This window comes from Fusarium proliferatum (genome assembly GCF_900067095.1).
Source record: "Fusarium proliferatum ET1 genome assembly, contig: FPRO_scaffold008, whole genome shotgun sequence".
Lineage (NCBI taxonomy): Eukaryota > Fungi > Ascomycota > Sordariomycetes > Hypocreales > Nectriaceae > Fusarium > Fusarium proliferatum.
Window position 1 is genome coordinate 268,328 of NW_022194797.1, and position 26,015 is coordinate 294,342.

Sequence of the window (26,015 nt, forward strand, 5' to 3'; positions counted from 1 at the left end):
CGGGCATTCCACATTCCCGGCCAAGTTTAGTGTCGGAATTGCGGGGGTGGAGTTTGCCGATCCATAACGATTTGGATTTGGGTTCGTAGCGCACTTCCTCTGCTTGTTTTTTGGTTGAATATGGGGAAATGAAGTAGGTTTCAATGTGGGCTATGAGTCGTGACTCGCCCATTAGTGCGCTTCAGTCACCTAGTCAGCATTCATCAATGCATACATAAGTTAAATGGTCATAGTCTATGATATTGAGGAACCGCCCTCAAGCTTCGGGGAGGTACTCTAGTCCGTCCCGAATCGTGGGGCCGCTGAATGCGGGGTTGAGCAATAATCCGGGGTAGACCGTATTTCCCTAAGTAACGTCTCCCTGCACTATCACCTCTCTTATCTCCTGATGTTCCGATTCTTGGACCCCATTACAAATTCACATCTGAATTCCGACGCCGGACGACCGGAATGACGTTTGCGTGTCACGAATGCTGGGCCGTCTTCGTTAGGAGTGAGCATCTCCAGCGCCACATGGAGGGACACATGGGTATGCGGCCATTCTCTTGCGGTGAATGTACCGCCTCCTTTTCTCGGAAGTGCGTTCGAGCAGCGACACCCTGTGCTGGCAGTACCCTAGGCTGACTTGTAGCAATAGAGACATCCTCGTTCGGCACATGCAGATCCACGAGTCGCCGGAAACGCCACCTGCAAAGCAACACAGAACGCCGTACGTCGCCCAGGCGTGCTTGAAGTGTGCAAAGTCGAAGCAGCGTTGTGATGGCCAGCTTCCCTGTGGCAGATGCACATCGAAGCGGCTGCAATGTTCATACCCACCGTCTAAAAGCCGACGTGCCACTCAGAACACGCCAGGGTCTGTCGCCAGTCAAAATCAAGGTCTGCAAAATGAGACGAACCATACAGGGTTTTGCGATCAGCCAGGATTGAATCAACAGTTACAAAGCTCGACAGAATCAGATACTACTTCACTCTCATACTGGCCGCCGAGTAACAATGAATCGATGACCGGTCTGTCATCCCAGCCTTCCCTGGCCCCAGATCAAAATGTTGGGTCTGTGTTTGGCGTATATGGTGACTTTGAGTGGTCTGGCCCCAGCGATGCAGGAGTATTTTGGGGATCAGAAAATTATCTCTCATTGGGAGCAATTCCTACTTTGTCGTCCCCTTCAGCCCTGGAATCCTCACAGTCACTTGCCGATGCAACGCCAAATTTACAACCCCCAGCCTCAAGCGGCCCCGAAGTGGACAGACCTGAAACAGACAAACTAGCGCCCAGGGTGACTCAAACCTTGGAATCCCCTCATTCGTCGAATGGAAGGTTAAGTGACAGGAGCCTTTCAGCAACAAATGATTGTATCGACCCAGATTCTGATGCCTGGCGCGCAGAGGATTACTGCCACGTGCCGCGTTTGTCAGAGGACGTGTACCAAGAAATGATAAAGCATTTTGCACGCTATAATCGAGATGACGAGTATTGGTCTATTTTCACCTCCAGCGACTTTCCGCCAATTACTCATATCAATACCTTCATACAAGTGTATTTTGAAGAGTTTCACTCTCTGCTTCCGTTCCTTCACAAAGCATCTTTTGCCCCAACAAAAGACCAATGGATTCTGTCTCTCGGCGTTGCTGCAATTGGTAGTATATTCTCCCGGGTAGCGAATTCGAGCGTGGCATCATTCAATCTAGTCGAGCTTCTACGACGTGCTATACATGTCCAGGTATGACTATCATATAATCTTGGGATTCCATGTCTTGGTCCTAACTTTTTTTATTAGTCTGAACGGGTCCGAAGTTCGCAGCCAAATATTTCCTTTGTACAGGCCGTTCTTCTCAATCAACTTGGTATGATGTTTGGCCCAGAGACGACACGCATCGAGGCTGTACCTGTTACGAGGGCACTCCTCGAGACTCTGTGTCGAAAGACGGCGTGTTACACCAATTTTGACGCCTTTTGTCAACCTCTCGACAGTGAAAACTCGGGCGAAGACAATTGGGCCGATTGGATCAAGAAGGAAAGCCTTCGCCGCTTATTTTACTCAGTTTGGGTGAGTAAACTCTCAAGTCCACCATTCGAAATATGAGCAGGGTTAATCATACCCTAGATCCTCGATTGCGAGTATAACTGCTTTTGGTCAGGCCTGGGGATAGTAACCATTGATTGCCTACAGCTGCCAGCGCCGGTACATCCCAAGCTTTGGGAGGCTCCAAGTCAAGAAACATGGAAGAAACATAAAAGTATGCGTGAGGTTACCTATCAAGAATAGATCGCAGAGACAAAGTAGCTGACACATTCACCATAGCATTATATAAGCCCGTGCCTTTTGGAACCGTCCTATCCGAGTTTTATCGTACTCAAAAGATTGACACCTCAGATCCTTTCAACACACTGCTGTTGATTGTTGGGGTCAAATACCATGCCGAAAGGCTCAATCGTGCACCGATCTACCTTGGCATCCTCCAGGACCATGCCAAAACACTTCCGCCTTCAAGGCTCTCTGGTGCTGTCGAGAGTCTCTCCCACTTGCTATCAATGTTAATCTATTCGCCAGCTCAAGAGCTTTACGCATTCTCGGGCTGGCGGGTAGACACCGCCCAAAGGGCCATTGTTCATGCCAAGTTGCGTACTTGGATCCAAAGCAAAAGCGAAGCGCGGACTGCTCTTATGCACGCTTGTAACGTGTGGTCAATGATTCGAAGAAGTAAGACTGGAGCGCAGCATGAGACGATGGGATTCTTGGTATCAACGTTACTGATATGGGCTTGGATTGAGCTAGGGAACAGGCCAGAAGTTGATGACATGGATCTATTATTGACTGTTCGATTGGATGAAGGAAAGGACCACATTAAAGAATGGATCAATGATAATGAGGAACGGCGTCTATATCTTGGTGGTGTAGGGTGTCTTTGGGACAAGGGAGCAGACAGGAGACTGCTTAATGAGTCTACAAACACTCTTGATAGTTTCGACTGGCCGGCAGCTCACACGATAGCATCGATCTTGCGAGAGCATTACAGGTCGTTTCATCAGGTGGCCACTGTTAGTCCGACAACCTAAGATATCTGCTCCATATGGATGAGCATTTTGCCAACAGTCTCTCCCTCTCTCTGTGCTTCAACTCATGTGATTATTATGCTATGTAAGTTTCAAGTCTAAGCCGTCATTTGAGGCATCTACGAGGGTAGACGTAAGTGTTTGAATGTCATTTGCGGCCGTATTGAATTGAGGGGAGAGACTGGCATCTAGACAACAGTCACAAGAGAACGAACAACGATATGAAAAGCAGGACAGGACAAGTCTGGTGGTCACCAAGAGAAGAGGAATCCTGCCTGTGTAGGTTCACAGACGCCTTGACCTTGCACTGGAAAGCAAAGGGTTATGTATATTCAATCCCGAAGAATACAAACCCGGGTGAAAATGGAGGATATCCTCATCAGATTATTGCTCATTCTTAAAAATATTAACCAAGGTCCCGATATACGGCAAAATCTCGACGAAGAAAACATCATTCTCCTTAATCGTCACTTGCGGTTTTCGTACCATCCCCACACCAGCCGGGGTCCCGGTAATAATGACAGTGCCCGGCTTCAGTGTCGTGCTCTGGCTCAGAAAGCTGATTATCTTTGGCACATTGAAGATCAAATCGTCCGTGCTGGATTCCTGCAGCACTTGGCCGTTCTTCAAGCCACGGACATTGAGCTTATGAGGATCCGGGATGAGTGATTTGGACACGATGACCGGCCCTTTTACATCTCCATTAACACAAGGACACTCCAGACGTCATGGGGTAAACATACCAATTGGACAAGAGTCATCAAAACCTTTACTGAAACACCACTGGCTCTGATTGAACTGACTTGTCCTGGAACTCACATCGTTGGCCGCCGTGTAGCCAAGCACGTAATCGTAAGCGTCGGCTTCAGATACATTTTTGCACTCTTTGCCGATGACGATGGTCAGCTCGCTCTCATAGTCGCCGCAGTCATCCACTTGAGTAAGCTTGGGCAGGATGGTGCGGGCGGGATAGGGGTCGGCGAGGGCTGTGTCTGGTTTCCTTTGGAAACGTTAGTGATAAACTGTAAAGCCAATCATGAGGGTGCTAGTTACAAGAAGGCAGTCGGTATAGTCGGGGGTTCCAAGCAGGCTTCAGCTGCGTGTGCCTTGTACTGGGACTTTCGTCAGATTTACCGATCAAGCTTTTCTTTGGTATAAGGGATGCAGTTTTTTATTCTTACATTCAGTCCAATACATCTTATCGTTCCCACTTCAGCCTGTGTCAGAGGCGATAGCACACGATCAATTTCAACAACCTCTCCGGATGGTGCACCTGGCTCGAGCACTGAACTGCCGCTGAAGACTCTCGCCTTGACGGTTTCGCCTTTGTACAGCGCAAGTCCGACGTCAATAGCATGATTCTCAGGTTCTCCAATTAGTGTTTTGGAGGGGTACCCCTTGGGGACGAATCTCGCTAGTCCTGTGAATTGCGGGTTAGAGAATTCCAACCGGGATGATGGGTAATGAGCATACGCTTCCAGTATGCCATTATGAGCTAGAGCTTTCATATGATTTGTAGCTTGAAAGAGAGGTTCAAGGACTTCTGAGTTGAAGATAAAGTGGAAAGAAGATATTCTTGTTTGAGGAAACGGTATCTCGAGTAGAAGGATAATTGCGTCGGAATGATGCGATATGGCCGAAAACGCCACTTGCTGTTGGGTCTGATCTCCACCATAAACTCTTGAATTCTTTATATTGTATCCTGCTATCCCGCAGTAGCCTCCTCGGAAGCCCCGCATGGACTGCATCTGATCGGAAGGCTGTCTCTTGCAGGAGGTGGGGATACGTTAAGTCCGGCACGGTAGAGGAAGTGGGCATTTGAAGCACATCCGCGGAATCGGCGTGACAGCTCTATGTAGTGCCGCTAGTGACTCCCGGGGCACGCTGCGGGGGAGTGGCGACGGCTCCATCTCTCTGCAGATGCTAGATGTTTCATGTATTTCATGTACGGTATGCATGCTCTGACTGGGTGTCAAAGCGACAACCGTCATCACCACGAAATAAGGGTCTGAGTAGCAAAGAGGCCTGACTTGATGCTTGTCAGAGAAGGCGGTATGTCACATCTGATGAGACTCACCCCATCCTCTTCACAACCGATATCACACAAGTTAATTTCTGGAGGGTCATCTCGACCTTGATATATTATGATCCGTTGGGGGCTTTATGCATAACATAAGGCATCCCACCTAATGTTCTTATGATAGATTATTGAAAATTAGCAGTCACTCTTACTAAGCGTAATGAGAATGGTAAAGAATTTACTTTATACTACATATTTATTCTTAAATTAAAGCAGATACCCAATTTTCATCTATATCACTGCTGTATAAACGGAAATCATTCAACACCGAAGACCACGTCTGTGAAATTAGAGATAAACGGCATCTCGTTTATTTCCTGTCAATTATACTCTCTAAGAATTCATATCCTTCGAGGTGCAAGTTCCATGTTTGCGACCATTTCTTCATCTTGGCAGCAAATGTATGTTCTTCACCAGGTATTACACGCAGTCCGCACTCCACCCCCGACCTCTGGAGCGCGGAGTACAGCTCGCGGCTTAGGTGAAGAGGAACCATTGTATCTGCGTCGCCATGCACAATGAATGTAGGAGGGAATGATTTACTGATGTTTAGTAGGGGATCGACCTTTTTCCAGTCGCCTGAAGGGAAAACCACGTCGAGAAGCTTGCCATCTGCGAGACTCGAAAAGCAGAGGGCCTGCCGAGGGTCGTTGAAGTCCGGTCCCTTTGCTTGGCCCTCGAGGGAGATGCCGGCCTCTGTGGGAACCGGTCGCTGCTGATATACTTGGTTCATAAACACGGGGGTTAAACCTTTGGGGATCATGGAAGCTATATGATCAAGCTTAGACTTCCAGAATGGATGTTGGAAGTGGCACGGGCCGTAAATATCGAAGATCGCCGCTGGCGGACGTGGAACGTCGAAGCCCTGTAAGTTGTGTGAGCAAGACACCCATGGGCATAATACATAGCAGAGATCAATATGCTTAAACTATACTCACAAGGCATAAGCTGAGATGGCCTCCAGAAGACGTGCCGGACGCAAAGACATGATCGTAGTCGATTCCAATCTCAGTATTCGGTGGGCTGTTCTTGGCGATTTCTTTCTCAAGTCCCTTGTCGTAGATCCACGATAGAAGGTCTCGGCAATCAGTGATGGGGCCTTCGAGCAGATCAACGCCAGGACAGAGGCGATGGTTTGGGACAACCATGATCCACCCCCGTTCTAAGCAGTGCTCGATCTGGTCCTGGTTAACCATACGGGCTGAACCCACTATGAAGGCGCCGCCGTGGATATTGATGACTGTAACATATTAGATATTTCTGCATCTTATAAAACGAGCGATCTTGTGCTTTCACGTGTGTCCTTGGATCGTAGTATCGTATACGATGACAACGACAGCATTGATGATTCTTGGGGGTACATACTAACTGGACATGGCTGGGGCTTGAGGGCAGCTGGGTTTGGGAGATAGATGAGCGCAGTGATATCCTCTCCGTCAACTGTTTTATAAACCGCTGAGAAATAGCTTAAGGCACTCATTTTCAACGAGACAAAGGATTCGAGCTATGCTTGAAATTTAATTAACAGACTTGGCAGATATAACTCAGAAAAAGCTGATAGGTATCAAGCAGAGAAATTCTCCGAGGCTCTAGGTTATATCTTCTCTTCTCCTCTGTTTCTCAAAACCCATGTCCAGGGTATTAAAGCAGAATGTGGGGTTCGCAGGGCTCCGGCGTTTTCCAGTTTCCGAGAACCCATCTGGTCCTTTCTCCACTGAGAACGGAACCATGGTAGACCATACTCTTTCAAGTTAGAGTATCGGAATACATGTTGCATTCGGAGATTAGAGCAAAACCCGGGCGACGGAATTACTATAGGTTATGCTCTTTTACTAGACCATTGGAATCACATTTCAAGCCGTTTTCCAATTAACGTCAAAGCCGGGGATTGGCGCAGCTGAAAGCTATGATCGCATCAATCAACTGAACTGGCTTAGACTAGCGGAACTATCTGCCGGGCTCTCTAACCGTTCTGTCCGTCGCTTGACTCCTCGGGCCTGCACCAGATGATCGGAGCGGGAACGTTTAGGTGCGGTAAACTAGAAATCAGCGATGTAATAATCCGGGGTATGGTGTAATCCGAGGAAGTCTATCTGTATCGGTGAACCATGTAGTATATATGAGCAGCTCATTTTGTGAGTTTATCGTTATCTTCCAAGCCTTTACAAGCACTACTTTCAGTCTTCCGACCAATCTACAACCCAAATCATTCCAAGTCTCAACCCGGCTCGGCAAAATGTCTATCCCAGTTGTCAACACCCCGCCTGACTCCCGCACTAACTACATCCTCCCGCAGCTCGCGGGTGAGAGGATCACTTTCCCAGGCTGGAAGGGCGTCTTTCGTATTCTCGCCTCTTCCAAGCAGACAAACGGTGGCCTTGCTGTCTTGGCTGGCGGCTCAGTTCTGTCTGACCCGCCAGGCTTCCATTGGCACGAGGAAGCCCATGATGTGTTTTTGGTCATCAAGGGCTTTCTGAAGGTATGGGCCGGGGATCAATGCCGCATTCTAGGTCCAGGGGATTTTGCCTACGTACCGCCGGTGAGTGAACAAGGCCCCCCGAATAGTGCGTGAATGAGTGACTCACGCCCGCCGTTATAGAAAGTTATCCACAATCCCCAGTGGCTTGGCCCTCATTGCGAGTCGTTCAATCTTGTGGCACCGGGCGACTGGGTCGACTTCTTTCGCTTCTCAGGCCTTGAATTCGATGGCCTGGTACTCCCTGAAAACTCGCAGAGGGACGAAGAGAAATTGATGGCTATGATGGTGGCTGCTAAGGATAAATTCGATGTTCACTATGCTCACGATTTCAAACCGGCGGAGCTCAGCGACTGGCTTGAGACGGAGAACAAGTTAGGCGAGCCTCTTCAGCCATACTTTCTCCGGTCAAACACAGGACCGCGATGGATGGCTGGCGGCGTCTTGTCGCGTCCATTTATCCTCGCGAGTCAGAATGGAGAGAGATTCGCCATTTCGAGTATCGAATCGTCCAGCGCCTACAAAGCGTCAATCTTCAAGTCATACATCAAGTTCGCGACCGTGGATCACTGCCTCTTCGTCGTCGAGGGGAAGCTGAAAGTCGAGCTAGAGGGTTCATCTGGTGAGAATGTGCTTCACGACGGGGAGACGGTAGTGATCTCGGCCGATCAGGGCTTCAAATTGGCCTTTGCATCGCCCTTTGTCAAGATCTTTTCAGTTGCAAATGGGCGGGGAATCGAGACCTTGATTCAGGATGCCGGTAAACCGTTTGATGGATTGGTTCTGCCGGACGCGGTTGAGGTGTTAGACTCTGAGAAGCTTGCTCGCGTTGCCAAGGAGATTAATGCTACCATAGAGTAGGTAGTATATGTAGCAAGAATGAGAAGTGTTTTAGACGAATCAGATAAAGGTCCTATAGAACTTTCACCTAACCACCAGGGTTAGTCTCTATTACTGCCAACTAATCTTAAACTTTAAGAGTATTCTCTGTTGCATCAACGGCAACCCTTCGCTGTCGTAAAGTTGCACTAGTCGGTAACCTTGTTTCAAGCGATCTAGCCTGAGACTGGCCCACGCGAATAAACCGTCGTCTGACGAGTAGTCCGCAAATGTCAACCTGGACAATATGGTTAGCTTTAATTACTGCAAAACTCGGTTAATTACCTAAGGATGCTAAGCTTTGGAAAGAGGCTGGGATTTGCTTTGGCTACATGGAAGTTGAGCTCGTAGCCTAAAGCACCAGAGCCATCATCTGTAGATATTGGGAAGTCACCTCCTGATACCCAAGCATTTACTTCGCCATCAACATGGAGTGAGACCCTCATGAATGATGAAAGGTCCTTAATTTCTCGGTGCGTACGAGCCAGAAACTCCTGATCTTGGAAAACGAATATGGATAGATCAAGCTCCTTTCGTGGAGCTGCTTCGAGATCGGTCGAGATATTATTGCTGTGGCTTTGGTAACCGACAGGTTTCAGAACCCATCCTGATTCATCAGCAAACATTCCTTCATTCAACATCATACCCTCATCTACTTTATGCCCGCTGATTGCAGCCATTTGAACACCATGTCTCCAAAATCGCAAGGGATCGAGGTTTGAAGATTCTTGTCTCGCCGAGTTCGGATTGACATAAAAAAGGTACTGTTGGTTTCGTAAAAAAAGGTAAGTCGATGATGTCGAAATAATTTTCTCAACCTCCGCTTCCTGCAGGGAGCAAACAGTGCTAGGTTCTTTTGTGTTGAGACTATCAAAACCATGGAAGCGCAAGCGTCGCATGTAGATATCAAGCTCGTTTAGTCGCCCTACAATAACCATGGGCAATGGCTTTTGAGTACGGTTGTCATGTAGGGCGTTGTCATCCTTGGCAGGAAAATATCTTGTTAGACTAACAAGTATCCGACCTCGAAGATCCTCCAATTTTGGTAGCCGAAATCGTGGATCGCAACCCTCAACTATCTCGTCGATCAGACTATCACGCCACTCTTCCTTCATGATTTGAGCCAGTGTGTCTTGATGATCATGGTCTACGTAGACCGTAAGATGGATGATCACAGGTAGGTCAGTATTGACAAAGGCAGACTTTTTGATTACTCGACAGGCTTCTCTGAAACCACATGGCGTCAAGGAGCCATCCTTGACGATTGGTTCAGCAGAGGATCTCAACTGAGCTGATTCGGAGAGAGTGGTCTTTGGAGCCACGGGCTTCAGTGCATCAGTTGCTCTGTTGAGGCCGAATAGCCGGTTGATTGTCTTCGTGGTCCTCTCAGGTTTGAGTTCTTCCCACGCGCCATTCCAAACATTCAAATTAATGACTCGATGCCCAAAGTGAAGCACCTGTTCATTAGTTAACCGTGTCTTGGTCATGATTGGCTTGCTGGACTTACTTCTCGTATTGCATCAGCAGTGGTGTGAGGTCCTGATGATGTACGCAACATAGTCCGATGGGTACTGTTGATAAAGTAGTTTGATATTGGTTTCGAAAGGTCCTTTGGAGGTAATGGTTTGAGTGGACTCAAGTAAAACCCGACCATAACTTGTAAAAAGCTATCTAGATCAGACACAAGTGTGTGGGTTGGCCGAATATCCTCATGTTGGACATCTCTGATAAAATTTGCAAACATTGACCGTGTTCTCGAGGGAGAGTCTAGCTGCCTGTAGTAAAAATTTGACAGAATCTTCCAGGCCTCCTGGTTCGCTACGGCACTCTGCTTGAGCGCTAGAAATTGGACCAAGTTCCCGGGGGCGTCTTGACCAGGCCGGGATTCAATATTATCGGCCTTCTTGCGGGAGAAGAGACGGTCAGTGAATCTTCGAAAGCCGGAGGTGGACTCTCGGGCGCTTGGTTTGGAGGCTGTGGCATCGCTTGAATGCCTGCTTTCATCACCGTGTCCACCATGACTAGCTATCGTAGCGAAGCCTGGCCTCGTAACAGTACCGAGAAGATCTGAACCCTCAGAGCCACTTTCTGGATCGACCTGTTGGCAAGTATTAATATTCTGACGCGCAGGAAATAGTGCTAGGCAACTCACAATCTCAACGAACTCGCTTTGACATTTGGGACACTGCATTCCATCTTCATCTCTATACCATCTCAAGGAGCATTCATGGCACAAGACCACATCACGAGCCTCTTTGATCGATTCAAAAGTGTCTTGGGTAAGCTCTGAAATATCAGTCTCGGCCTCAGCAGATTCGTCGCCATGCTCGTCAGCAAAGCAGATATCAAGGCCAAGCTTATCCTGTCTCCTAGACGCTATCTGTTCGGTTATAATTGCCAGCCTTCCATAGTCGCAAGTTGATAGCTCCAATGTAGGATCAATGTCTTCCGCTTCATGCTCATAAAGCTCCAGCCATTGAGTGATCGCAACAGCCCCGTCACGTTCCGGATTGAAAGACCCGACTTCACCGCCGATATCGACTTCTGAGGGTCTAGGCCAGGGAAGTGATCGGAGCGAGAAGTCGTGTACGTGTTCAAGGACGTGTTCTATGAGCTCTGGGGAATCGGGTTCACCGTTGACTTCACAGAGGGGACAGCTCCTTATGCCCATTCTAGTCTGCGCGGACGATGAAATAATCGGTGAGATGTCCTCCCCATTGTCTGGATGGGCCTTATGAAGATGGTCCATCATTTCACTCATGGTCGAATAGACTAAATCTTCGTCATACAAAGGACATACCCAAACTGGTGGATGGTCCTGACGAAAATGCTCTTCCAGCATCGATCTACTGCTGTAATACACGTCTGGTGTAGGACAGCTGTCAAATATGCAGGTATACGGGCGTATATCTTCTGCTAAGTGCTTTCTACATATTTAAGAAGGCATTAGAAACAGATGATAGATCAAAATGTAACGGGCAATCTCACCTCCATCGGTTGTTGTTTTTAGCCTCTGCTACGGGCAAGGTCTGACAACAGCACGGACATTGAACAACCTTCTGCTCGTTATCATATACTCGTGGACGCGGGTATCGAGCTGAAGCAGTGATCTGAGTAATGACGGTCATTGGTGTAGACTCTGTTCTCTTGGAAATGGGTTCTCTGTATTCGAGCTTACTTTCGGGAACCGAAGCTGAGGTGACTGACATGGGTGCTGGCAGCGGTTTGTGAGGTTGGGCGTCAGTATCGGAGACAATGGGGACGGCAACCTCTTCTACTTCACTCGTCGAAAAGGGGACCTGGTTATGATCCTTTTCCACGGCTTCAGGAACCGGCAACTCGAAGGCAACACTTCTTTTCTTCAAACCCAAAGAGTGTAGCTGAGCCTGTATGAACCTATTTCTTCGCTTCAAGTTGGCCGTGATAAGATGATTTTGCTGTGGTGTCAGCGACTCGATCTTGGTTTGAAACTCATCATCGTTAAAGCATGAACCAGACCCAGGACGCAGAACAATGATGGCTTCCAAGTGTTTCCTCAACTCAGCGTGTTCTTCCGGTTTGAAAAGGCGATCTGCTTTGTGAAGCCGCGACCGACGTCCTGTCCTACGAATAGCTAGGGACAAAGTGACAAGACTTTCCAGGGCCGAGTCAATGTCAAGTAAGGTGTCTTCGAGGTCTCCATCATCATTGAGAAAATTCAAACAGTCTTCGAGGGACTGAAACAGCATAACAAGGTTTCCTTTGACGAGGGAAAGGTCAATCGGTCGCTCACTCAACCTGGCATCTAGTGAGGCTTTTGAAGGAGCCAAGGCGCCGATTCCATCGATCCAGAGATTGAAGTCTGCCAAGCGATACTCAAATCGCTCATCATGAGACGCCTGCTGATTGGACAAATTAGGTTCGGGAGAGCGAAAAGCTAAGCATAGTTGGAAAGCTTCAAGACACTTGTTGGAAAGGTCCCGAGCAGTCAGACTCATTAGATCCATGATTTTGACAACAAAAATGTGCAGTGGAACATTTTTTGCGTTCGCTGGACAGAAAAGCAGAGGCACAGGAGAGGAGATGGTGAGGATGAGATGAGGCAGCTGCATAAGGGCGAGCAGTGGAGGATTTCATGTCGACTATCGTCACGTGAGCTCAGCTACAGGGATACTCAGCCGCACGATCAAACAGATCATCAGGCCTCCACTAAACATAGCTCAGCCTACGGAGAACAAAACATGCGAGTGACCCTATGGCGACTCAACGCTTCAGCGTATGCGAAATGGTCGCTGAAGTGGCCAAAGACGTGTATGCTCTTGTGATGGAGTGCGGTATACGCCAGAGACAGCGGCTTGCGGGGGAAGTTGGAACGAGGCTAGGTCAAATTGCTCAAGAGTCATTCGCTGGCTACGAGCTTGACGATGCGGCGGAAGAAGCTGCCGCGGGCTTGTTGCATACTCTGCTTGAGATCTGCATGGTGGGTTGCTTCCCTCTGTTTTGAGACATTTCACTAAGATATTTAGTTTCCAACTCCAGCGGGGAGCCAGACCAACCCTGGTGAGGACTACACGCGCATGGTGACATTGGCAGGGCCAGGTAATAGGTCGCGATTAAAGAAGTCTATATCCTTGTCATTCATCACAGACAAAACGCTCCCAATCATAGCCAAGGAACAATGCGACGCGTTTCTAGCCAAACTCAGCCAAGATGAGCCCAAGAAAAAGACCGGTCTTGACCAAATCACCGCAGGATCGAAGCTGCCAGAACCGGATGATTTTCCTCAGCATGTCAGCAAGAACCTCTTTGAGGCTCTTCACCAGCACGCGTATTGTCACCATGCAGAAATGGCACAAGAGAAATCTTGTCTGAGTAAATCCAAGAAGGTGAAGCCCCATCATCATGAACTGGCTCATCCAATCAGACTGCACCTTGATGCGAAGCCACAGATACAGAGCAAGCATGCGCAGTTTGAGGTCGTGATTTCTTCCGAGAACATGAGTTACTGGCAACATTTGTGGCTAGGTATTCCTATGTAAGTACTATCCTACATGTAATGTAATGTACATCCTACCTTGCTAACAAGATCAAGGCAAACGAAAGGTCGCAGAGGTGGTGTCAAGTTTACAAACGTTTCCAGTGACGAGGATGGAGATGGCCAAATCTCTGCTCTGAAACGAATCAACTCGGACTACTTCTGCCAAGTGTTAAAACATCAACTGTTTGCCAAACTCAATCTCAACTTTGTCAAGGGCATTGGTCTCGTATCCCTTCCACCACCTGCTCCTCTTGAGAGATTCTTATGCCCGGGCGAAGGTCTTCCACTGTCTCTGGCCATCCAAAGCTACAAGCTCACGGACAAGGACAAGATCCTACTCGCTCATGCTATTGCGCATTCTTTCTGGCAGTTCTACGAATCGGACTTGATGAAACACCGCTGGACGAGCGATGATATCTGGTTCATGCATGAGATGGATCACCAGCATTCGCCGAAAGATCAACTTGCACTGCGGGTGTATATGCCACTTGACTTTGAATATCAACAAATCAACTTGGAGAATGAAGAAAGGGCAATGCTGACGCACCCCTTCCCGCAAATTCTTAGCCTGGGACTTGTTCTCCTGCAAATTGGACTCTCAAAGCCTTTCAAGCCTATGACACACCTACCGCTTATCTCTCGACTGAACAGAGACCATGGTGCCGCGAGGCAATTATTGGGTGAGCTGGAAAAGGCACAATGGGCGCGTTCAACACATCGGGATATCTTTGCCAGAGCCGCTGCGAACTGCCTAGATCCCAGAACATTTACCGCTTCTACCCCGAAACCGAAAATAACCAAGAATTCTACTAAAGACGAGCTTGCCATCACCACTGGCGAAGATGGCGTAAGGCGGAAAGTCTATGCTGAGATTGTCGAACCGCTGTCAAAACTCGTCAACATCGCCTTCAAAGCTGACGCAAAATACGTGTCCTACTTGGCGAAATGCAAGGAGGTCGAAACCCACAATAAGTTTCACTCGCAAGTAGCCTCATTCCATACTGGAAAGACAATCGTTCCAGAGGAATGGCTGGACAATCTGAAACATATCAGTATGCATATCATGAATATACGTGAGGCAAAGCCGGACCACGAGTTCAAGCCTGTCAAGGTAGCGGTTTTAGACACAGGGTGTGATGCAGACTTGCCTTTTTGCAAGATACCAAGGAGGAAGAAGTCCATAAGAGCGTGGAAGGACTTTGCAAGTAATGGGGGCGAAGGTACAGGTGCAGACTGTATGGAAGATCAATATGGCCATGGCAGCCTGATGACTCGACTGATCATGGAAGCAGCTCCGCTAGCTCATGTTTATGTGGCCCGAGTTGCCAAGAATACTAGGGACCTCGAGTTCAGCAGTGACCAAATAGCACAGGTGAGCACAATACGGCATTGACTGGCAGCCATGACGCTGACCCGATGGTAGGCAATTCGCTGGGCCGGGCTTGAAGCAGAAGTAGATATCATCTCCATGTCTTTCGGCTTCCCGCGTGACGACGATGTCATCTCTGCAGCCATAGAAGACGTTGAGCGGAACCGTGACATCACATTCTTAGCCAGCGCAGGAAACAATGCGGCTTATCAAAGAGAAGCTTTTCCCGCGAGACATCGATCCGTCATCTCAATAAGGGCAACAGATTGCCAGGGTACTTTCAACGCAAGCAACCCACCTATAATTGACCGAAATAGTATAGCTCTCGGCACGTTCGGGGATAACTTACCAACACGTCTCAACAATGAGATCACGAAACAGTTTGGCCCTCACATCTGCCATCCTGGATCATCGATAGCGACGGCGGTTGCTGCTGGTATAGCAGCATCGACGATAGCATACGCAGAAGTTCTCTCGACAGTTCTTCCCATACCGACAGAACAAAGCCCAGTAAAGTCTCTGAGGAGAACTGAGGGTATGAGAAGATTGTTGGAAAAGATGGCACCAGATCAGACGGGGAATAATAGATTTATAAACCCGATATGGTTCTGGAGTGAGAAGGCGGATGCATGGAGGGCATGGGCTGCTATGTATGATGCAGTATCACCATTTATGTACCGATAACATCAAAAAGCATAGCATCAGTATTTATCTACTATTTTAGACTCGTGATATAAAGGGAGAAGCGCAAAACTATGCCTCCGCCAAGAAACAGTACTCCTCATCTCCAAGGTCTTCCATCTCATACTTCGGCAGATCCTCCTCCTCCTTCCTATCAGCCTTCAATACTTCAGCATCAACGTCAGTAACCTCAAAAGGCTCAGGATCAGGGACGGGTCTGCCATGCATGAAGGCCTTTTCGTTCACGAACATTTCGGAGTCGACAGTGCCGCTGCCACGAACTCGGATGGCATGAAGACGGTAAGCGAAAATAATACCGGGGGCAGTTTCGTAGGAGTCGGTCTTGGAACTCTCTTTTCCACCTGAAATACCGGCACCGACTTCGATAGGCACGGGACCTGCTGGGCCCGAACCCGACAGTGAGGTATTATGTCCAATGCCCTTCTCCTTCGTCACCGTAAATGACGAAGTGGCAACTCTGAGTCCAGATATGAAGTAAACCGTCCGCTTTCCAAACACGGCAGAGTGTATATGCTCCTGAACAGCCTCCGTGCTGATAATACTCTGCAGAAACTCCCTCGTAAAAGGCGCCGCTAAAGACCGGATCTCATGGTCAACGGTTCCATACGCCAGCGCATTGCGACGGCTGGTCTCATAGCCAATAGAAGCAGAAGCAAGCTCTACAAATTTGGCAAAGAGATTGACACCAGCTGTTCGTGTGACATCATTCGAGTGAGAATGGTTCGTCTCGATCAGAGTTTGCACTTCGGGAAGCGTGATTGCGTCGGTGCGGGGTGATGCAAGGGTCTGTGTCGGACGACTGGGATGAGGGATGACAGCGCCAAGCTGGAGGGGTCCATCGGGAGTGAAGGTGAAGTCAGGGGCGAGAAACCAGGACTTCATGATGTGTGGGACAATGCTTTAATTTTGGAGGAGTAGTTGATTAGTGAGTTTGAACACGTTGAAAGTTTTGCTAATAAGATGGTCAGGCTGAGAGCAGAAAAGGCCCCTCATGCAGCCTGATCAAAATCTATTGGCCAACAACTGATTAGTGGCCATATCAATATTCAGCCTCATTGTAAGGGCAATTGTGAATAAGCACCTACCAGTGACATCTCGTCAAGAATCCCCTTTAATCTCCCTAGATCCGATTGACAATTCTATACGGGATTTCAGATGAACTCACCCTTTAATGTCTTGGCAACAACAATTGCATGAAGTTACCCTATGGTCTGTGTACCCTGGCTAGTCCTAATCCAGTGTGGTATCCCACCCTCTAACCCCTGTCCTAGATCTCAACCGCTATTAAAAGATTTTAACAAGGGTTTAAGGCCCCGCTAAGTGTTTCAGCGTGATGCATTTGGTGGAAAAACCGCCCAAAGCCCCGGAATTTTAATTCTTAGCGACGACTGAATCGCTCTTGGCTTCTAGAAGGAGGAGATGACCGAACACGTTAGAGTTCGTATTTACCTATTTTAACTCTTTTAGGTAATTTCTGCAACCGTTTTACTCCACACTCCCGGCTGTGCTTTTTCTTAGTGGAAAGCCTCTCCCGTATGCCGGCAGTATGAGATGCCGCTAGACGGTAGCTCCGTAAAGGAGAATTACCCATGGTATACCGGTACAGGGGACAAGCCTCGTATCCTCTTGTTATTTAAGTTCTTGGTCGGCCCTTCTGGAAGTTCAATCAACCAGGCAAGCTCATCCTTCGTTACCCCAATCAGTCATTCGTTCAACACATTCGCTTCAAACAAAATGCTCGCCCACTCATTCCTCGCCAGCCTGGCCCTCGCAGCCCTATCCATCGCCAGCCCCGTAGCCCGCGCCCAGGGCTCATGCTCCGACCCCGTCGTTCGTAAAGAATGGCGCGAACTCACTAGCGCTGAAAAGACGGAATATCTCCGCGCTGCAGTCTGTCTTCGCAACCTCCCCAAGAAGGCATACGAAGCCATAGACGATGTCACAACGCGCATGGACGATCTTGTGTACACCCATTTCAGCCTCAACACGGAGATCCACTTTGTCGCAAACTTCCTCCCCTGGCATCGTTGGTATGTCCAGCTTCATGAGGATATGCTTCGCGATGAGTGTGATTACAAGGGCGTTCAGCCATACTGGGACTGGACGATTGACGCCGACAAGAACGACGTTGTCAACTCTCCCCTCTTTGATCCCAAGACTGGCTTTGGTGGGGATGCAAAACTCACTGGCAGTGATGTTCCTGGCTTCAAGCGCTGTGTCGTCGATGGCCCTTTTGCCAACACGAATCTTACACTGGCTATGGGATGGCCTGACATGAACACCCCAGGCAACCGTCTTCATTGCTTTACTCGCGAGTTCAACGGTGGTCTTGGCAAGGATGAGGATGGAAATCAGATCCTGGGTGATATGCAAGCTACTGCGTACAACTCTCGGGTTATGGATACCATCTACAGCTTTGACAACTATCACTCCATGTCTGATATGCTTGAGGGTTTGCCCCATGCCCAGAGTATGTCATCTCCATGCACCTTCGATCAATACATGCTAACTTGCCATTAGTTCACAGCATCATCTTCGGTGATATGGGTCCCGCTACATCTCCGAACGAGCCTCTCTTCTTCCTTCACCACGCCAACGTTGATCGAGTCTGGGCCAAGGTAAGAAAACTCTCCAAGCGCCTTTAATCTTCATGGTTACTAACATTGCTCCAGTGGCAAGGTCGCAATGCCACTCGTCTGGCTGACTACACCGGCTTCAACGACCCCAACAAGTGGAACACTGCCGATATCAACGACAAGATGCCTGTTATGCGTCTAGCTGATACTGAGCCTGTTGTGAAGGACTATATGGATACTCGTGCTGGCCCTCTCTGCTACACCTACTCATCCATGTAAAACTGCGATTGGTAGCAATATTTAATACAAGAACAATCCATTATTTCTCTGCATCGAATATGACCTTTTGAACCTTCATCGAGTCGAACAGCTCGTAGCCCTCAAGAGCATTGCTGAGCGGCATTACCGTCGCGGTCATGAAGCTGCGGTATGTTAGCGCGGTTAAATCTAGCGGTATGGCGACTTACTCCAAGAGATGCTGCTTCTTAGCAAGCAGCTTCAATGAGTCTTCGAAGATGCCTGAGGATAACCATTAGACAGCGGCTTTCACTCCTCGCGACGTAAACTTACTCCGAACAGGACATCTGCCCATCTTGATAGTGAGGTTCTTCCCGTAAGCCTGATTTCCTGTCCACGGAATCTCTCCATTGTGTACACCAACACTAGAGATGATACCCCATGGTCGAAGGAGCTTGAAGCCCATATCCAGAGCCGAGCTATGTCCAACTACCTCAATGATCACATCAGCGCCACGGCCATCACTCAATTCCTTAACTCGCTTTTCCAGCTCATCCTTCTGCGTGAGGTAATTCCACGGTTCGGCTCCAAGGCTCTTGGCAAGTGAAAGTCTGGACTCGATACCGTCGACTGCGAGAATGGCCTTGGGCTTGTACTCCAGCGCGGCGATAAGGGCACAGATACCCACTGGTCCGCATCCGATCAAAACGACGATACTGTCCTCGACCTGCTCTTTACTCAGATCCTTCAGACCATTAGATGCAGCATAGCAGCCAGTTGGGAAGATATCCGCCATCAGGCATAGTTTCAAGTCGTCAATCTCCTCGGGAGCCTTTACGACAGTGCTTTCAGCATACGGAATCCTCACATATTCCGCTTGCGCCCCATCAAGAGGAACGGTACCAAAGAGAAGACTCTTGTCGCATCGTGACGAGAATCCGTGTTTGCAGAAGAAGCACTCTCCGCAGCTCACGGTGAAAGGGCTGACAATCGCATCGCCTGGCTGGAGCTTGGTTATAGCGGAGCCGACTTCATCGACAACGCCAGTGAACTCGTGGCCCATGATGAAGCCGGTTCCGGAAGGTTGATGCCCGCGAAAGACATGGAGCTCGCTATGAAGTAATAAGTAGTTGATAAATAGCAATATTTCGCAATTTCAATCAAACCTTCCACACAAAGCCGTGTATTTCACTTTGACGATGATGTCGGTCGTGTCTTGAATGGTGGGTTTTGGCCGATCTTCAAGGGCAACCTGCTTGACCCCTTTGAAGACGACGGACCTCATGGTGGCTGTAAGTGGCCTGTAAGGGCTGAATTGCGTATAAAATAGTATCTGTAAGCTTAATTATGATTCCAAGAGATATTGTAATATTTTTTCGACATTTCTTTGGGTAGATCAGATCATTGGTAGGGTAGGCACGAAGTATCTACCCCGCTGTTGTCCCATCGGCCGAGGTTCCCGGCTTACCGTTTATGGACCGGCAACCGCCACATGCTGTCATAGCTCACATCTCAACGACTTCATAAAAGTTACGGGAGTGTAAATTGCGAGTAATAAAAATAGTTACTTTCAGTAGCAGGGAGGTAATGAAAATATACTTATATGAAACCTAACTAACCATTCTTACTTTCCGCAAGTTTGACGTTTCTGGATCTTAGCTTCCTGGTCTTCGCGATGCTGAATCACGCTATAAAATCCTACGTTGCGACCTGTCGACTTCGCCCACTCTTTGACGTGTCTGTCTGCCATGCTAGCTCCTTTGGCGCCCTCCGGTATCAGCCCCTCCGTTTCAGGCGATAGAACTTGCGACACGGCCTGCCATGGCTCCCCCAACATCGAAGATTCTGTATGCAGAGCGAATGAAATAACGGTAATTGTGAGTGTGATGAAATGAACAAATATTATCAGTAAGACAATAATAAGCCCTGTCCATCGGCGAGGAAGTTGCACTGCTACCGCGTTGACTGTATTGGCTTGCTCGATGATATCGTAGTTCGGCTGCCAATAGTAGAAGTACATTTGATAGATTCGGTAGGTTAACTCCGAGAGAGCTAATGCTGGATTGTTCGTTCTTTTCAATACCTCTTGGAAGAAATTTGTATGATCAGGGTGAATGAACCAGGTCCTTGGTAACCGCGGGGTATGATCACCAACGCCTGACAATCTGAGGGTCCAACCACTTAGCTCGATGCTATCGAGCACATCTGCAAAGCCATATGGATCGTACCGAACACCATGTTCGTGCTCCTCAGCCGCGTACTTCGTCAGGTTCCGATAGTCATATAAATGCAGATCCCCAACATCGCTCGAGCGATACGGACCATAGCTACCGTCTGTCTGTTGCAAGCGACCCGGCAAAACCTTGTCAGCACTTTCTCCATAGCCGGATTCCGTAGATACGGCCTGTCCCATAATAGTCACGTTATACATTATCTCAGGTATTTGCCGGGTAAAACAGACCGTTGCCTCCAAGACCTCATAACCGTCGTCGTTGACTACCTTTGTCCAGGGGCCGTTTTTCTTTGCTTTCAGTTTTGCGAATGGGGCAAGATATTCCTTCAGATATTCTTCATATGACTGCTCCTCATCGAAAGGAGAACGACCCTCACGTCTCATCTGTAGAGGTATGTTCAAAGGACCCTTCGAGGTGACAAGAAGTCTCGGGTAGAAATCGTAAATCTTCTGATACGGGGAAACCTGGGGAATGATTCTACACATGGTCAATGGCCACTCCGAAGATCCGCCGTCCCAATCGTTTATGAGTTTACACTCAGCTGTCATGGGAAGATACTTTTCCTCTCTCATGTCGAATAATTTGTCAATGTAGGCCTGGAATTCCGCTCGGAGTATGAGCTCCGGAGATGAAAGATCGCTGACGGGATAGTAGTCGATTTTGAAGGATTGAAAGGTTGGCCCGACACAGGCAGTTCGTGAGTTTGTGACCATGGCCGGTCCACGATAGAACTCCAGCGATGCTCTATCATCTGCCTCATAAAACGGTATCGTCGCTCGATAGAGGTCACCTGTATCGATGACATCGTCGGAGGATATGGATTTTCCACGTTCTGCTCTGGCAAATCTCCAGTGAGCCAATGGAAGCGAATGCCAGAATGAAATGCCTTTGAAGTCCCGACTTTGCGCTGTATTGTTGAACGCCATAGGAATATTTCTGGTCGCGTTCAATCCAGAAATCTTATAGATTGCGAAGTCAGAAAGAAGAATTGTAGATGTGAAAGTTGAGGCCAAGGCAATGACAAATGTCATAAAAAGAACTAAGCAACAGGCAATACTAGACAGCCTGTTGGCGCGACACTGTTTCATGACACTGGGAAGAATTGCTGAAGGACCCGAGCTTGAGCTTCTGTGTAGTGAAAACAGAGCAATATCGCAAAATCTGACCCCACAAGTCTCAAGTATTATGGCGGCGATCGCGGCCGCCATGACACCTGTTTGGAAGCTCAATGCAACGCGAAGGGTAGCTGAGCAGATAGTCACCATAGAAATTGACCACTCTCTGAAGATAATGCCGTTCCATAGCTGGGGTCGTTGCTGGCGATGCCGCGCCCTGCTGGCCCCAGACCAAAGATAGATAAGAAAAGAACATGATATCAGGATACACGCTGTACCGGCAATCAGAACACTGAGCCCCATATACCCCAGTCTTCTCCACCATCGTTGACCTGGCGAACGAGACTTTGTATCAATCCGAGATATAGAAGAGTCCAGGTCCATATCAGTATTGACAAAGGACTTGGGTCCCACCGAACTATTGGCAGTTTCCATTGCTTCGTGTAAAGTCTCGGTGTCAATGATGGAGACAGGGTTGTCTGGTTCAGATAGCGGTGTTTCAGGAGGTGAAACGCCATCGCTATTGCGAACTGCTTCATAGCGAGACATTTGACGGTTTGGAATTAAGATCGTGCTAAGAAAGATGCTTTGGAAACCAAGAGGACAAGTGGCGGTCTTACGTCCAGTATGTAAGGAGGTTTTCAAGTGCTAAATACACAAATAAATGGCAAGCTGTGCTCAGCTCTGATATGCCTGCTGACATTTCGCCCCCGCTGATGACTGCATGATATGCCGTAACATATGCTCAGCAAGTCCAACCAGCAGTTATAAAGGCTTGGCAATCAGGCTCGGGGCAATTATTCTTGAAACTAGGCTGGCGCATCCGACGAATAATAATGGAAATGTGACACCACCAAGTGACGGCAAGGCATTCTCTTCATCAGGGAGGCTTACATGCCTGATTAAAACCGGGATACTTTTAGGCGTTACGTTTTCAACGTCTTACAAAAGTCCTCTATAATTTCCTAATAATTGAAGGAACAAATTGCTCTAGATATTAATTACTTCAAAATAGTAAGTTATATTATTTTATTATGCAGTATAAGATAATGTAAATGCAGTCACTCCTAACTGACTGTTCGGACTCATAGTAGAATCTCTAGAAATTGACCGATAACGCACTCTAGTTACAATAGAAACTATGGCCTTTTATAACATTTCTATAGACATGAAAGTTGTCTCCACCAAGAGATATTGTGGACTTTAGCTTCCTGATCTCTGTCACTCTCCATCAAGCTGTAGAATCCTATGTCGTGACCAATTAGCTTCGCCCACTCTCTCACGTACGTATCTATTATCTTGGACGTTTTGTAGTGGCTACTTGTTGGCGGTCTCGTCGGTTCGATGGCCTTGAACTCGACTGCTGATCTCTTACAATAGATGATCAAATACGGGAAGTGCAGGAATGCATAGCATTCTCGTAGAGAACTAAGGTTCCTCAGTAAGCCACCAACTCAGAATTGATGAGATCCTCGATTGATAAGGTTTACTAGACTCTTTCTATACACTTAGTAGATGTGCCACAACGCCGGGAATAGCTTAGGCTTGATGATACATACTGCAATTGATCCCTTTAAAAAGGCAGCACGTCTCAATTCAATTGAAACCATTTTGCTTCACAACTCTGCATTATCAGCGCATCGCCAATTGATCGGCCACCCAACATAATGCTTGACGTAAGCGCAACGTGCGTGAGGCCTTTAGGTCTAGGGCGCATCATGATGGTGCTGTCAATTGTGTTCCTTTTTCTCACAGCAATAGTCATTATCCTACGTTGTTTTGTTCGTTTGAAACACGCAATCTTTGGTGTAGATGACAGTCTTATGCTTGCAGGCTGGGTAAGTTTCCGTGCAATCAGCATGATATACGAGATATTAACATTACTTGGCTACTCCACGTTGCTCATGTAGCTGTCAGCATCCGAGCTATTTATGCTGGCTTAGGAAGAAAAGATGCCACCTTAAATAGCTACCAACAGAGATCCATTCTCAAGGTATTGAGTTCCTTAAGTTAAAAACTTAGTATCAAGGCAGCTGCTAATTGATAACATCTAGTATACATGGATTGGAGAATTGATTTATATCTTTTCGTTAATATGTCTTAAGTGCTCTATCTGCATTACCTTTTTGCGAATTGCTGTAAAGAGATTACACCGCATGATCATTTGGGGCACAATTGTCTTCATTATCGGCACTCTTTTCTTTGCCGTTGTTGGGATGTTTGCTGTATGTCTCCCCATAAGTGATAATTGGGAGAACTACAATGCATGTTCACCGCCCTTAAGAACAAGTACAGGCTATGTTCTGGCTATCAGTGCAATTGTCTCGGATTGGATTTGTTCGGTCCTGCCCTTTTTTATGCTGTATAAGTCTAATATGCAGAAAGCAACTAAGATTTCTGTTAGTATTATTCTTGGGCTAGCAGTCTTGTAAGCCTCTTTCCTTCTGTGCGATTTAGGGGTTAAGTACTAATTCGCTTCCAGTGCATCTATCTTTACTATTATTCGAATACCCTATTATAAGGGTCTTACGACACCTGAGAACTTCTTTTGTTAGTAGTCTCATGACTTCCATATTCTACCAGACTCTGATGTGTCCAGATAATCTCGCCTATATCTATCTCTGGTCGATGGTGGAAACCAGTGTCGGAACTATTGCTGGCTCCTTACACGCCATAAGGAAGTTGTTCAGCTCTCATTTCCGTTTTGATTCCACTACAGGCTCTTCTACAACGTGTGCTACACCGTTTTCTGGGACCAACCGAGCTACTATAACAACTCAATCAGTAGCATCCGGAGAGAGAAGCAACAATTGGGAGCGGCTTGACGATAATGAAGGTTCACTTGGCCAAAAGATTCATGTCCAGGTGGATGTAGAGATGCATTCCTCGAAAAGACCCCAGACGCCCCAGGATTCAGATGGGTCCTATACGGATCTTGTGCGCTTATCCCGCGGCTGAAGTCTCCTAGCTTGACCTCCCTAGAAGCAAGGTGAAGAAAATACAGTTGGTCTATTCGGTGTGGAGAGTCGAGTTTGACATGGACGATCCAGTCAGTGGATACGGTTTAGCGGGTATAAACAAAATATCATTCCCGCTATTTCCGATGCTCTGCCGATTCCCGATCCTAACTCCGTCTTCTCGGCATCACTACTACGTATGAGTTATTAACCCATAGCGGCCAAGCGTTAGGATCACAGGGATATAAATTGAACGAATACAGCAATCAAGAAATCAGGCACCATATTCGGTTCAGTCGCGGTCCTCAAAACTCATCATGTCGGCTCAGGATTCTTCTCTGCGTGAGACCAACTGGCCCACTCTGGCCAAATACGTCTCTACGCATAACGACACTTATCCGTTCATTGATCCATCCAACGCCGACCTGTTAGGAAAATCAGTCTTGATCACGGGCGCCTCCAAAGGAATTGGAAAGGCGACCGCAATTCGTTTCGCCGTGGCAGGCTGTTCGAAGATCATCCTCGCCGCCCGTTCTGACATGGCCAAGGTTGAAGCCTCCGTCATAGATGCTGCCAAGAAGGCCAATCGGCCCCAACCTCTCGTTCGTTCCGTCAAACTGGATATCACGTCAGAAGAATCGGTGAAGGCAGCCGCAGAGACCGCCGAGGAAATACTCGATGGCAGCCTAGACATCTTGATCAACAACGCGGGCTGTCTTGAGGAGTGGAAGCCAGTGGCCGAGTCTGATCCATCGGAGTGGTGGTGGACTTGGGAGGTCACCATGAAGGGCACTTATCTCTCCGCCCGTTATTTCATCCCAATGCTTCTCAAGTCAGCGACCAAAACCATCATCAATACCAGCAGCGTCGGTGCTCAGATCATCGTCCCCGGAGCATCAGCATACCAGACGAGCAAGTTCGCTCTCTGTCGCTTTACTGAATTCATCGACAAGGAATATTACGAGCAAGGATTAATCGCCATATCGATTCACCCGGGCGGGATTAAGACTGAGCTAGCTTTGAACATGCCCCAAACGATGCATTCTCACCTGAATGACACGGTGGAGCTGGCTGCTGATACATTGGTTTGGCTATCTCAGGAGCGACACGATTGGCTGTCGGGTCGATTTATTACAGTCAACTGGGATATGGAAGAGCTAGAGAACAAGAAGAAGGAGATCCTTGAAGGAAACTTATTCAAGTTTCGTATGACGATCTGAAATTAGCAATACGATATTCCGAATCAAGACAAATCAAGAGACTTACACTAGTTGTACGTTGGGTCTTACCGGAGTGAAGATGTGTAAAGGGACAAAAG

At 47.9% G+C, this 26,015-nt stretch overlaps 12 protein-coding genes across 12 annotated transcripts; 6 read left to right on the forward strand and 6 right to left on the reverse strand.

Moving 5' to 3' along the window:
* Window positions 1-450: 450 nt before the first annotated feature.
* Window positions 451-3,058, forward strand: FPRO_13766 (uncharacterized protein; the record flags this gene model as incomplete). Its single annotated transcript, XM_031218718.1, has 5 exons — window positions 451-578; window positions 638-1,721; window positions 1,779-2,048; window positions 2,106-2,238; window positions 2,304-3,058. The coding sequence occupies 5 exons, from the start codon at window positions 451-453 to the stop codon at window positions 3,056-3,058; spliced, it is 2,370 nt and encodes a 789-aa protein (XP_031084548.1).
* Window positions 3,059-3,439: 381 nt separating this feature from the next.
* FPRO_13767 (uncharacterized protein) lies at window positions 3,440-4,544 on the reverse strand (the record flags this gene model as incomplete). Its single annotated transcript, XM_031218719.1, has 5 exons — window positions 3,440-3,744; window positions 3,799-4,055; window positions 4,109-4,167; window positions 4,237-4,475; window positions 4,529-4,544. 5 exons carry the CDS (start codon window positions 4,542-4,544, stop codon window positions 3,440-3,442), a joined length of 876 nt encoding a protein of 291 aa, XP_031084549.1.
* Window positions 4,545-5,445: 901 nt separating this feature from the next.
* Window positions 5,446-6,615, reverse strand: FPRO_13768 (uncharacterized protein; the record flags this gene model as incomplete). The annotated part of the gene is made up of 3 exons (XM_031218720.1): window positions 5,446-6,000; window positions 6,074-6,375; window positions 6,501-6,615. The coding sequence occupies 3 exons, from the start codon at window positions 6,613-6,615 to the stop codon at window positions 5,446-5,448; spliced, it is 972 nt and encodes a 323-aa protein (XP_031084550.1).
* Window positions 6,616-7,371: 756 nt separating this feature from the next.
* FPRO_13769 (putative dioxygenase) lies at window positions 7,372-8,472 on the forward strand (the record flags this gene model as incomplete). The annotated part of the gene is made up of 2 exons (XM_031218721.1): window positions 7,372-7,674; window positions 7,735-8,472. 2 exons carry the CDS (start codon window positions 7,372-7,374, stop codon window positions 8,470-8,472), a joined length of 1,041 nt encoding a protein of 346 aa, XP_031084551.1.
* Window positions 8,473-8,562: 90 nt separating this feature from the next.
* Window positions 8,563-12,476, reverse strand: FPRO_13770 (uncharacterized protein; the record flags this gene model as incomplete). The annotated part of the gene is made up of 5 exons (XM_031218722.1): window positions 8,563-8,728; window positions 8,776-9,947; window positions 9,998-10,588; window positions 10,643-11,417; window positions 11,479-12,476. The coding sequence occupies 5 exons, from the start codon at window positions 12,474-12,476 to the stop codon at window positions 8,563-8,565; spliced, it is 3,702 nt and encodes a 1,233-aa protein (XP_031084552.1).
* Window positions 12,477-12,724: 248 nt separating this feature from the next.
* On the forward strand, window positions 12,725-15,560 carry FPRO_13771 (uncharacterized protein; the record flags this gene model as incomplete). Its single annotated transcript, XM_031218723.1, has 4 exons — window positions 12,725-12,949; window positions 12,996-13,504; window positions 13,562-14,879; window positions 14,931-15,560. The coding sequence occupies 4 exons, from the start codon at window positions 12,725-12,727 to the stop codon at window positions 15,558-15,560; spliced, it is 2,682 nt and encodes an 893-aa protein (XP_031084553.1).
* Window positions 15,561-15,629: 69 nt separating this feature from the next.
* FPRO_13772 (uncharacterized protein) lies at window positions 15,630-16,460 on the reverse strand (the record flags this gene model as incomplete). The annotated part of the gene is made up of 1 exon (XM_031218724.1): window positions 15,630-16,460. The coding sequence occupies one exon, from the start codon at window positions 16,458-16,460 to the stop codon at window positions 15,630-15,632; it is 831 nt and encodes a 276-aa protein (XP_031084554.1).
* An 852-nt stretch (window positions 16,461-17,312) lies between these two features.
* Window positions 17,313-18,433, forward strand: FPRO_13773 (monooxygenase; the record flags this gene model as incomplete). Its single annotated transcript, XM_031218725.1, has 3 exons — window positions 17,313-18,048; window positions 18,099-18,196; window positions 18,251-18,433. 3 exons carry the CDS (start codon window positions 17,313-17,315, stop codon window positions 18,431-18,433), a joined length of 1,017 nt encoding a protein of 338 aa, XP_031084555.1.
* Window positions 18,434-18,473: 40 nt separating this feature from the next.
* FPRO_13774 (uncharacterized protein) lies at window positions 18,474-19,676 on the reverse strand (the record flags this gene model as incomplete). The annotated part of the gene is made up of 4 exons (XM_031218727.1): window positions 18,474-18,576; window positions 18,622-18,673; window positions 18,725-19,503; window positions 19,558-19,676. The coding sequence occupies 4 exons, from the start codon at window positions 19,674-19,676 to the stop codon at window positions 18,474-18,476; spliced, it is 1,053 nt and encodes a 350-aa protein (XP_031084556.1).
* Window positions 19,677-20,015: 339 nt separating this feature from the next.
* Window positions 20,016-22,289, reverse strand: FPRO_13775 (uncharacterized protein; the record flags this gene model as incomplete). The annotated part of the gene is made up of 1 exon (XM_031218728.1): window positions 20,016-22,289. The coding sequence occupies one exon, from the start codon at window positions 22,287-22,289 to the stop codon at window positions 20,016-20,018; it is 2,274 nt and encodes a 757-aa protein (XP_031084557.1).
* Window positions 22,290-23,458: 1,169 nt separating this feature from the next.
* Window positions 23,459-24,698, forward strand: FPRO_13776 (uncharacterized protein; the record flags this gene model as incomplete). Its single annotated transcript, XM_031218729.1, has 5 exons — window positions 23,459-23,578; window positions 23,599-23,733; window positions 23,795-24,168; window positions 24,223-24,290; window positions 24,340-24,698. The coding sequence occupies 5 exons, from the start codon at window positions 23,459-23,461 to the stop codon at window positions 24,696-24,698; spliced, it is 1,056 nt and encodes a 351-aa protein (XP_031084558.1).
* Window positions 24,699-25,014: 316 nt separating this feature from the next.
* FPRO_13777 (uncharacterized protein) lies at window positions 25,015-25,917 on the forward strand (the record flags this gene model as incomplete). The annotated part of the gene is made up of 1 exon (XM_031218730.1): window positions 25,015-25,917. The coding sequence occupies one exon, from the start codon at window positions 25,015-25,017 to the stop codon at window positions 25,915-25,917; it is 903 nt and encodes a 300-aa protein (XP_031084559.1).
* Window positions 25,918-26,015: the final 98 nt, after the last annotated feature.